Source organism: Sebastes umbrosus, chromosome 8 (assembly GCF_015220745.1).
Source record: "Sebastes umbrosus isolate fSebUmb1 chromosome 8, fSebUmb1.pri, whole genome shotgun sequence".
NCBI classification, from domain to species: Eukaryota; Metazoa; Chordata; class Actinopteri; order Perciformes; family Sebastidae; genus Sebastes; species Sebastes umbrosus.
In genome coordinates, this window is record NC_051276.1 from 4,852,862 (window position 1) to 4,865,026 (window position 12,165).

The 12,165-nt window shown below is 44.4% G+C and overlaps 1 protein-coding gene across 16 annotated transcripts in view; it reads right to left on the reverse strand.

The window, feature by feature from the left end:
* The window catches only part of arvcfb (ARVCF delta catenin family member b), a 302,038-nt gene that overhangs the window by 89,035 nt on the left and 200,838 nt on the right, over window positions 1–12,165 (reverse strand). For all 16 annotated transcript variants that reach the window (XM_037778804.1, XM_037778802.1, XM_037778805.1 and 13 more), the window contains one exon: window positions 5,616–6,121. In XM_037778804.1, the coding sequence (XP_037634732.1) occupies window positions 5,616–6,121 (506 nt within the window). The remainder of the gene's footprint in view (window positions 1–5,615; window positions 6,122–12,165) is intronic.

The window sequence follows — 12,165 nt, forward strand, 5'->3', positions numbered from 1 at the left end:
CATTCTGTTTAAACATATACACTAATCGATATTTATTGGATATTAACAATGGAGAAAATGACTGTGTAATGTGAAAGGGGTAGCTCGTCGTAACAAACCCACACAGTATTTATCACCTCAGCTCCCCCTCAGCTCCTCGGAGCATTTTATTGTCTTTCAGCTCACTGTTTTGGTTTCATAGACCACAACTTTATTGTTTTGGTTCGCTCTCACCACTCTCAACAAAAGCACCATGACCAGCTGCAGCAGGTATAGCAATTTTCAGCATAAACCCACTGTACACTACCTGCTCTGCCCCAAACAAAATACTGAAAGTCGGAGTGCCTAGGTAGCCGAGTGATTACAGCGCATGCCATATAACCGCGACGTTCCGGGTTCAATTCCGGGTTCAATTCCGGCCTTGGACCTTTGTTGCATGTCATACACCCCCCCCCCCCAAATTTCCACACTGTCCTCTGTCAAATACAAGCGAAAATGCCCAAAACATAATCTTAAAAACAGTGAAAGAGTCGGTGCAAATTTTTGTTTGCTGGTTACATTAACCCCAAGGCTGACCATTGAGCGGATCAAATGTTGTACTTAGCACTTTTAGGTGCTTCAGACCAAAACATCCTCTATCTAAATAGTGCTGTATATATTATGTTAAACTCAGAAAAGCCCACAAAATGTGTGTCTAGACATCATCTCTCTTCTAGCTTAAGGGCCTGCCAACTTGCTCTTTATGCATTTTTCATCCAAACGACAAAGCAAGCAGCGAGCACCTGCCTGAGTGCCAGTCCGTGAAACTCAGACATCTCCTGCAGGAAAAAAACAGGAGACAAATCCGCTTAATAATCTACATTTCCAGAGAGGGAGCTGCCGGAGGGCACAAACAGCCCAGAGCCTACCGGGAGGGAAAATAGAATTACTCTGAACGGTACAAAGCTCTAAAAATATGAACGACTGGTCTGTCTGTCTTGTGTGTTGGAAAAATAAAAACCGCTTGGTTCCTTCCACGTCACCCGTTTCCCCCTGCAGAAAACAGAGCCCTCTGTGGTTTTACAGGGAGAGCGCAAACTCCAACAGAAAACTCTTAAAACACATGGGCTAAGAATAAGGGGCCTATATTTAAAACCCCATATTTAATTGTAGAAAGAAAAAAAAAAACACGGCCAATTCTAGCCACATGGGCTGAGGCTGTAAGCTGAGCTTGCATTGTGACTGGCCTGTTTTCACTGGGGCCAGAGCACTGGCAATGGAAACCTAAAGCTGGAGACAGACAGAGAGAGAGAGAGAGAGAGAGAGAGAGAGGGAGAAAGAGAGAAAGAGAGACTATAGGAAGAAAAACAGAGAGAGCGAAAGAGAGAAAAAATCAGCAAGAGTGTAGATAATGAAGGAAGGGGAGAAAAAAAGATGAGATTGAGCGAGGGAGGGTGGATAATGAGTGAGGGAGGGAAAGAGGTGAAAAAATAAAAAAAGCCTCCCTCCATTCTGTCCTCCTTGTCTTGTGGTGCAGGGTTATTTTTAGCTACGATGGGGAGCAACACGGTGCTGTAAAGGCAATCATTTCTGCTGCGGCACAGTCATCGCTCACCGCGACATCTCTGTCACAGCAAAGGAAAGCCACACACACACACATACACAGCCACACTTACGCATGCATGCACACACTACAGTTCAACGAGCATTAAAGGACCGGTTTCACTATCAATACCTCTGGATTGAAGCCGTCAATATTGATACTCCCTCTTTAAGCCCACAGCCTCGCACAACATGACATCCAGCCAGAAAACCACTAACAGCTGCCAAAACACAGCTTGAGAACTTTTCCTTCCCATAATCTGTAAAAATAGCTAAAAGGTAACCCCCTTTTATGTCTTGGGGTGGTACATATACTGTATACTAGGGCTGGGACGATTCACCTATGTCCTGATTCGATACGATCACGATACTTGGGTGCCGATTCAATATGTATCGGGATTTTTAAGTATTGCGATTCGATATTACGATTTATTGCAATTTTTGTTAACTTTATTAACACTAGACCATGGGGAAAAGTTGAATCACACACTTCTATGGACTTTTACTTTGGAAAATATCTAAATCAATACAGTAAAAATGTTTGCTTTTCAGCATGTGTGTAGTCAGAGATGTCCTGAAGTCAAATATATCATAAGGCATTATTTATTAAATTTCTTCAAGCAACCCAAAATCAAAGAATAAAGACATTTCCCTCACAAATTAGTGGTATTTTTTCTTTTTAATTTATAAGGGACATGTAATGTTTCATACTCCTGGTGAATATAATCGTTCATACTTCGCCAAGTCCGTCTCTAGCTCTCCCATCAGCTCCGTTCTCTTTATCCATCCATGGTCAGCTCCATCGGGGCCGTTTGAATACACTGAACATAAATGTCAGTATATGGGTGCTCTACAGTCGTAGCGACCACGGAGATGAGAGTGACGGCTGGCTTGACCGCACGTTACCGCAATACGATAACGTTTCCTGTCCATGACAGAGTTAGCATGCAGCTTTAGCCGTGATGTCTAGCTCTGCTTTTCCAGGCGAAGTGTGAAACCCAAAGTGTTTCCATCCTTTACTGGATGTGTAGTGTTTACCACTTTGGATTGAACATGTGAGGGTGCAGGTCGTATCCACGCAGACTCTCCGGTTTGTTTTGGTTGACGGATACGGAACGGAGATGACGTCACATTACTCTGACTACAACAATAAAAGCGGTAACTCCCTTCTACCTCCGCATAGACTCAGATGAAGCAAATATATCGATTCTGGCATTAAAAAATCTGGTTCAAAATCGTAAACAAAAATATAAGCATTGGTGAATAATTTGTTTCCCCCCACCCCTATAAACCATTGGCAGCTGCCAAAACACAGCTTGAGAACTTTTCCTTCCCTAATCTGTAAAAATAACCTAAAAAGTAACCCCCCTTTGATGCCTTGGGGTGGTACATATACTGTATTTTACACTTGGCGGTTACTTCACAAAAGGTCGAGCATCTCACTTTAAAGTGGTTCTCAGTTTTCACGAGTGCGCACTGAAAACAAAAGCCCCTTCTCCGATGGAAAAGCACGCATACCAGCCTAAGCGTGTAAGGTCAAACCAATCATGTTGGGGATTAGCTGAGCATATGGAAAGACACACACACACACACACACACACACACACAACTATATTCCCCTGTTGACATTTACCAGATCAAGGAGAAGAAACCCCATCATGGCGTTTGAATCAATAGCTCCTCTTAAAGGAATTAAAACATATTTCATCACACAATGCAGCTAATAGCTTCTTCGAAAAATCGATGTCCATATGCCATCTGCTGTTCCGCGGAGAATCGTTCCACTTTGTATCTGTCTCTTTGTGCTCACAGTACAGTGTAATAAGGCTAAAGTAATCAAATATCGCTGTGTTTGTGATCCCTGTGACCCGTCATTATAAGAAAATGGCTCCACAGTATGACCGACTAATTAGCTCATTAACATTCGTTACAAGTGGTGAGGAGAGCCATCTCCGAGACAATTTACTCAAAATGTGTCTTCACTAGAATTAAAAGAATGACTAATTACAGCTTTGAATTACAGCATTGTTATCTCCCCTCACTAGTATGTGGGGAGTTACGCAATCCAGTGCTAATTCAGCAACTACTGTATCTTTCCATATGGGATGCCCGGGGCACAAACTTATCAAATAATGTAAGTGTTGGGAGATGAGAAACTAGCAACGCTGTGAATACTGCTGCAAAAAAAATAATAATGATGTGTGGAAAACACAAAAAAGTCTGATTCTTCTTAATATAGTATGAGTCAGCCCTGATATTACTATGCAGAGTTTGGGATTATGGCAGCCAACTCAGGATATTCCTGGACGGAATATATAAGTGATGATGGGAAGTATGCAGCCGGTGATTGGAAAGGACTGGCATACTAAGGTGCTATCAGATCAGCTTAAAAGGCTTCAAAGCAGCACTTTTATACTTTGCTGTACGTGAGAGAGAGAGAGTTGAGACTAATTAGGCAGACAGAGAGAGAAGAGAATCCTATAGTCAGTGGAGCAGACAGCCGGCAGCCTTGGCTGCAACTGTGCTATGCAGGTGTTTTTTTTGCATAATATAAGAATCCTTAACCTACGACAAGGCAACTGTAAATGATGTCTGACTTGTGAAATGCAGTCAGACATATCCATAGCACTTATTTCAAATAATTTCACCCATATTACAGACGTTCTTTTTAAGTGGTTGAAGGAAAATATGAATGGATGCGAGGCTTCATAAAATGCTCTGATTGGAAGCTTTGCAGTGGAACTGGGTGATGTGGTTGAGACGAATTAAGTCACCATATTAGTAGAATATTTTTCTGACTTTGACACAATCTGGAAATACAGGAGACAGGTATTCTGAAAAAAATGACGTGCCTCTGTGTCAATCAGAGCCGAGCTGGAGCCTTGCCGTCTCCGAGCAGCTGTACATCACTTGCGAACTCCGATCAAACGGTCAGACTAGGCAGCGCTGATCAAATATGAATCAATATTCTGTTACTGTAATGCCTATTTCTCTACTCAAATGTTTTCAGAAACATCTTGTAGTGTACTGTTTAGCTGTAAAATGAGAAAGTTTGTGACCCAGCAGCCATGTTGAGATCAAATGAGGTAATACCAAGCAACCGGAGCAATCTTTCTCATTTTACAGCTAAACAGTACACTACAAGATGATTCTGAAAACATTTGAGGCGAGAAATAAGCATTACAGTAACAGAACATTGATTCATATTTGATCAGCGCTGCCTAGTTTGACCGTTTGCTCAAAGTGCTCGAGTGATTGACAGCTGCCTCTGTTGAATGAACAGCCAAAAGGAACGCTCTCTCTCTCTCTCTCTGAAATGACTTGTGATTGGCCAAAGTCCCCTGTCACGGGCCAGATTTTCTAAAGCCGGAAAACAGAGCCACGATGAGGTGCAGAAGTCTAGTTTCCTCACAGAACACTTCTGCCTACTGCCGCTTTAAAGACTATTTTTCTGATTTTTTTTCTCTTAAATTTACGACTTTCTAATCTTGCAAATTTGTGAGTTTTTTCTCGTAAATGTACTACTTTAATCTGGGAAATACAGATTTTTTTTTTTTATTAACCCCCTCCCCATGCTCCGCAATAGGCAAAATGACATACATAAATATTAAAATGGCATGACACCAAACTCTCATATGTGTAAAACAAGAACATGATGATCATATCATCATGACAGACTTAAAATAAACAAGACAGCAAATAAGACAATATACAATGATGATCGCCTAGCCATGCTTGTGCTTTGCAGTGCAACATGTGCTGTAGCGTTTCAACACACAGTTTGTTCCTGCTACATCCAGAAAATGTTGTTTATGTGTTGACCGGGAGTAAAACGGCTTAACAAGAAGTCAGACGACGATCATCTGCTTGGATTGTTTTAACTTGATGTTACCAAATCAATCACACATGAATGTAATTAGGTGGTTTAGTTGCCTGGTGACTAGGTGCTTATAATAATTACATTAGATGAGGATAATGTTACTGTTTCTCGTGTCATTTCAGTTGAACATCACCACATTATTTCGAGGGTTTAATATGGAAATATTTATTCTTACCGGTGATGAGCTCTCGAACTTCCATGTCGTTGGTCTTCCTCAGCAGGCGGACGAGACCCGGGATGCCGTCGCAGTTCTTGATGGCCACCTTGTTGTCGTTGTCCTTGCCATAGGAGATGTTGCGCAGGGCGCCGCAAGCCTTGCGGTGGACTTCAGATTTGGGGTGGTCCAGAAGCCCCACCAGAACAGGGATCCCCTTCAGGTGACGCACATCCTTCTTGATCTTGTCATTTTCGTAGCACAGGTGCTGCAGGTACGCAGCGGCGTTTGACTTGACCGGGTCAATGGGGTGGCCCAGCATGGCGATGACCTCGGGGAGATCTGGGTCGCGCCAGCGCGGGTCCTTGCGGATGCTGTCGATGGATGGCGAGCGCCGGCCGCCCATGCGGTCCAGGCTGGCCATGCTCCCCCTCTCCGGCTGGGCCAGCGGCGCCGAATACATGCCGTGGATGTAGGGGTGGCGCTCATCGATCAGCTCTGCCTCGATGGCTTCGTCCGGGTACCCTCTGTGAAGACGAAAGGAGAGAGGACGGTGAGGACGAGGGAGATGGGAGGTGACTCAGATGGATTTGTCTGAGAGAAGAATTAGACAGCCAGGGGAAAGGCTTTGAGAGAAGCTAACTGAGGTGAGAGCAGCTAACTAATGAGGAGAAAAAGGGAAAGCAGAGGACAGGGTGAGTGAGAGGTGAGAAGATGTGGGCGACAGAGGGGAAAAGGGAAGGAGTGCAGGACAGAGGGTGAAGGGGGAGACATGGCGCTTTGGATCTGTTATTAACGGGTCTGTCAGAGGGGCTGCGGTGGCAATTCCCTGCAATAAGAGCGAGCAGCATATCATCCCTCCCTGTCAAGTGGCAGCAGCAAACATGTCAGACATCAACAAACATAAAGTCTTGGAGAGAGTGATTGAGAGACGGGGAAGAGATTGAACAAAGACAAACCAGGCAGCTCACAAAGAAACAGAAACAAAGGCAACACCAAAGAAGAAAAGCTTTGAAGGAAAGTCTTGTGAAGTTTTTTTTTCTTTTTTAGGAAGCCACCATATAGAGCAGAGAAGGGATTTCATGTCTTCCCCCCCCCGAGGGAACATCCAAAAGAGCTGTGCCGTCCCCCCGGGGAGGACTATGAGCCCCTGTGATGCCCTCAGGGTTCCCTCTGCTCACAGCGGCGAACACTAGCACGCAGTCGCTAAAATGTTAATGACCATCTCTCCGGGACTTCTCCGTTAGCATTAGCCTCATTAGCATCACTACTGCTAGGGCTGAGGACTTGGATTGCATTGAGTTCTACTCATTTTTGACTGAAATAAAGCCGGGTTTCCACCAAAAATTCAGAGGACTTTTAGTCCCTGGGACTACTTTTCAAGGACCAAAAAGGTTCCTTCAGCCCGCTGTTGTCTGCGTTTCCACCGCGGCCTATACCTAAACACACTCTGCAGCCTGCAGTTCAGCGTGTTCACCTGTTTCATCTCAAAAACACATTTAGGTTTAGTCTCACAGCGCCAATGTTTACTGCTGCATATATTCACTGATGCACGTTGGATGTAATGAATGAAATACAGCGGAGGAAAATGAAACTAAGAGACTCTACAGCAAATCATCTGTTGAGTGTTTGAGGGTTATTTATTTGTGCTTTAGAACGTTAACGCTGTGAAACAATCAGAAAATAACTTTTCTTTCTCTCATTCACAGCTACTCCCTCTCTTTTCTACCGATCTTTCCTTTTTGCATGATCTCTCTGCATGATTTGTTTTATGAATGATGATGATGATGATGATGATGCGGTAGAGTTGAAGCAGCGGCGCTGTGTGTGTTTCACCAATCAGTGATGGTCATCCCTGCAAACTCCACCAGGGATGTTCCAGTATTTTCAGAAAGTACCACCCCCCCCACCAGCGCCTCTTTTGAGGGTAAAAGGACCCCGGAACTTAATTTAGACCCTGGTCCCTACGGTCGAAACACAATGAGCTCCTCAAAAGGTTCCTAGTTCCAGAGGTAAGTTCCTGCGGTTGAAAGTGTTGTCCTCTGAGGGAGGAAGAGCAGAGTTGCTATTTGGTTCGTCGGGGGTGCGTTTCAATAACTCTCTAACCTCAGAGTCTATGATCTACACTCGAGGGTTCTTTAATCCGAAGGCATCTTCATCAATTCTCGGAAATATCGTATCATGGGCGGAAAAAAAAATAGGCGCTTAATTTCCATGACGGATCATTTATCGCTACTTGCAACAGCGCGGGCGACTTATTATACTTAAGGCTCTTTAATCATAGTTTTTCACTTGTAGGGCCAACGCCGAGGGTGGAGTCGGGGGACTCACATTTTTACACCGGCAGAAAAGTTGCGAGGAATCGTTTTGAAACTTGTTCCACCAAAAAATCCCTTTTGAACACGTACCACCGATTTGTGTGAAAGGATGGTAGAATGTTTTGGTGGGGAAAGTTATGACATGGAGGGGAGGAATTTAATTAGGGTTGTGTACTTATGCACAGCCTTTATCATCCCCCACCACCCACCCCAACCACAGCTTGAGACTTGTTTATCCTTGTTACATAATCCAGCTGGTCTCCTCTCACCATCTTTGATGTATGGCGGTTGGTGGTGCAACAAAATGGTGGCCAACGCCGGCGGTTGGCAGGGAATTCCAGAACCGAGCTGTAATTTTAATGAGTTTTATGTTAATTATGTGTTTTTACAGTTCTTCCCAGGCATGCTGGGGAAGGAGTGGGGAGCGGGGAGCGGGGAGCGGGGAGCGGGGAGCGGGGAGTGGGGGGGCTCCGCGTGCCATCGCGCCTCGGCTCTGGCGCGCTCCTCTGTTGATTCGTCTTTTTACACAGACCTCGCAGTAACATATTGGCTTTTATGGCAACGACTTTGTGCATTTCACTGCCAGGGAAATCAATAGGAAATGAACTGGGGAGGAAAACTCCTGCCCGAGCATTGTAACGAGATACTAAATCCCCTATTCAGATGGATGGAAAGAGGATTAATAGAGATGGAGCGAGGCACCACCGCAGTTGAATACAGCCCTGTGTGTCCGAATGCTGCGAGTTAACCAAGTCCAAAGAAGCACGGCGCTGAATGGCAAACGTTGCCAGACAAGCTTTTGGGTGTCATCGGCACATGTCCAGAGACTCCGGAGGTCTTTTCAAACAGGTGTTCCTCCAGATGAAAAACACAGCTAACCTAAAGTCGAGTGGATCTGATGTATCATTGCTGTTTATTCGTCTTTAAAAAATAGTTTTTTTCCAGCTTTGTGGAACTTGCTGGAGAGCCACAAACCTCCATAGGCAGCCTGTAACCACAGTATGGAAGGAGGGGCCAATCAAGCCTGATTACAGCACATCATTCGGAGGACGACTGCAGCTCTGAGGTTTTGGCGACGACGCTGAGCTGCATGACAGACTGCACGGAAAAAAAAACAAGAGGGAAATTTGCGAGCATGTGTGCACGTGCTGGCGGTTACTAAATGCTTCCTTGCGTACACGAGATATATAAACACACAGTCAGAGGCCATCAACCAGCTCTCGATTGCAGCGGGATATTGGACATGACGAGGCAAAGGAGGCAGGAATAACCCTCCTGAAGAAAGGGCAGTACACAATCTCAGCATCATCGACGTCGCACAGAGCTGCATACGCCGTCTCTTTCATGCACAGTATCTCTCTCTCTCTGTGACTTCCTCTCTCATTATCTGTCGCACTATGTTTCTCTCACACACACACACACACACACACACACACGCCGAGCTTCGACACACAGATGAGATGTACAGTCGTGCAGATCGCGGCTCGTTTAGATCTGGGCCGATGCGGCGGGCGGCTTTTTTGGTGAAGCGGGCGTCGCGAGGCTGAGTGATGGGAATGTCAGGATTTGCATTTAAATTGGCGCCATTGTGTGTACAGGGAGGGGTGTATTCACAGAATGTGAAAGGGCTCTCCGCCGCCAGACGCGATGCTCCGAGCGTGATTACAGCAGATCACTCTCCTCATGTTAATGGAGCTGCTAAATGGCCGGGGCTATTTCTGTGCGTCTCTGTGCGGTGCCCGTCCACGGATGCATGCGTTGCGCTTGTTTTGTTCAAATAGAATAGAAGAAAAGATAAACAGATACGGTATAGATACGAGATGTATGCAAACTTCAGCGCTCCTTTTATTCATCTGGACTTTGTCACATCCTCGCTATTCTTCCTTCCCTTCTTCATCTTCTGTCAATTACTTTCATCATCCCTCAGTCGCGGCCGTGCCTGACCCTCTTCTTCTCCCCTCTCCCAACTGAAAAGGATTAGACACTCGCGAGAAGATGTTTGCATCTCATATGTACAAATTACATCTCCGCGGCGTTTATGACTGACTGCTCCTGCCGAGCAGATTGCTCATTTTGAATTACGGGGCAATAATTGTTTTACGGCGCGCGAGAGTCTTTGCAGGATAGAGAGGAAAGAAGAGAGGATAAAAACAGCAAAGCTGGAGTGTTTATGTCTTGCCACTTTCTAATTTCTCCGGCTGTTCTGATGGCGTTATATTCACTGCTACCACGACTTGTTTTCATCAGTGCTTGAAGTGGAAAAATAGAAGTGCCAGTGCACTCTTATTCACATGTTGGCGTTCGTATCGGCTGGTATCAGCAATCTCTTGCCACTTATTCCTGTTTATTCATTATTTCTTTAATCATGTTATACTTGTGGTTTTATTGTTATATTTTTATACTTGGGCTATGCATCTTCTATAGTAGGCTTATAATACTCCATAATATTCCAACTGGAACATTATAGGGTTAAGGTGGTGTGTTTAGTGTTAATAGTTAAAGTGCTTCCCTGTGTTATTTGTAGCCTATAGTAGGTATCATTCAGGTTTTAGGAGCAGTGTCTCAGTCAGGATGCTCCTACATATTATACAGCAGGATAAAGAGACACATTCTGAATTTATCTAGTCAATAAAAGATATTAGGAGATATTGGGTTTGGAAGAAAATGTGAAGGTTTTGACTTGAAATTATGCAATTTTACATCATTTTGGACCATTATTATCACTAGTTAAATGATTATTTTATTATTTGCACATCTCACAGCCTTCGTCTGAACATTTAATTCTTCTGGAAATGTTTGCCCTAAAAGAGCAGATTCAGAAAACTTTGAAATAATGTTTCATTAATTATATTTGTTCACAAATAAAAAAGTTACGACGAACAGTTCACTAATTATTTTACAAACAGGACGTGAACATTGTATCGATACATTACAGCACCCTCTTTCTCCCCCCGTGCCATACGTCGGCTCGTCCAGATGCTCCCCACATAGCTTTTATGTTCATACGGCTTATGAGGCATGGTTATGTCATTATGAATCTCCCTGAGAACCTGACATGGAGAGGGCAGAGAAGAGGACTGGCAGCTTTGTGAGAAGTTCTGGTACGCAAGAAAAAGTCACGGTACGCCAGGGAGTAAAATGTAGAAGTGCGTACTGGTGAGTAGCGGCCCACTTCGAGCACTGGTTTTCATTCAATTAAAGGAGAGTGACATCGCTCTGAAGTTCCTTCTAAAACTTAGGAGATGCTTCTGAGAAACAAGACAGAGGGGAAGTATAATATTAAACGGGGTATGTGGCTCTCAGTGAAAGCCTTTTGGCAGCAGAGTCAGAGGAAAGAGCGGAGAGGGGGATCACTTCCACCAGCCACTCCCTACAGACACCACTGGATTAGAATGAGACACCCCTCCCCTCTCAATTAAGGGATGAGTGATTGTGAGTATGCACGTGTGTGTTTATGTGTCCGTGTGTATGTGTGTGTGTGTGTGTGGTGACCCCTGGATGCAGGTGGGCCGGTGCAGCGGAGCGGGTCGCCCAAGGAGAGATGAGCCATTAGAGATTGGCTTAAAGACGCCCCTGTAGTCTGGCAGAGTTCAAAAGCAGCTATTAATCACGCTGGCATGAGGACACACACTGTCTCACACACACACACACACGCACACACAGGAAGGTGCTCATAGACACACATAAAGGATGGGTAGGGATGGGGTAAGGGAGTAAGATGCACTCCAGACATTGGAGGGGCAGGAGAGAGAGAGAGAGAGAGAGAGGAAGCATACAGACACGTTCATTATCTGCAAACCCTGAGCAGGAATAAGGCAAAAGAGATGCCCTTCCTTCTCTCTGTAGCTACATTCCTGCTGCTTTTAAGCAAGGTACTAATAAGGTAAATAATGACCTTATTTGATGCAACACAGTTAAAGTGCTTTTTTTTACCAAGAAAAGTGAATGCTGACCAAAGACAAAACTCTGTAAAATAGACTGATCCAAGACAAACTTGTCAAGGCGTGTAGATAAAAGAGCAAGTTTCAATAAAACAGAAAACTAGAATTACCACCTCACGTTTGTATGCCTCCATGTCTGTCCAAAATGTCATCACTTCATCATTTTATCCTGTTAGATGTTTGTGTGATATTGTCATTATTAGCATATGAATTCTTGAGTTATGGCCGAAAAAATGTGTTTTGTGAGGTCACAGTGACCTTTAACCATTAAAATCAGTTCATCTTTGAGTCCAAGTGGACATTTGTGTCAAA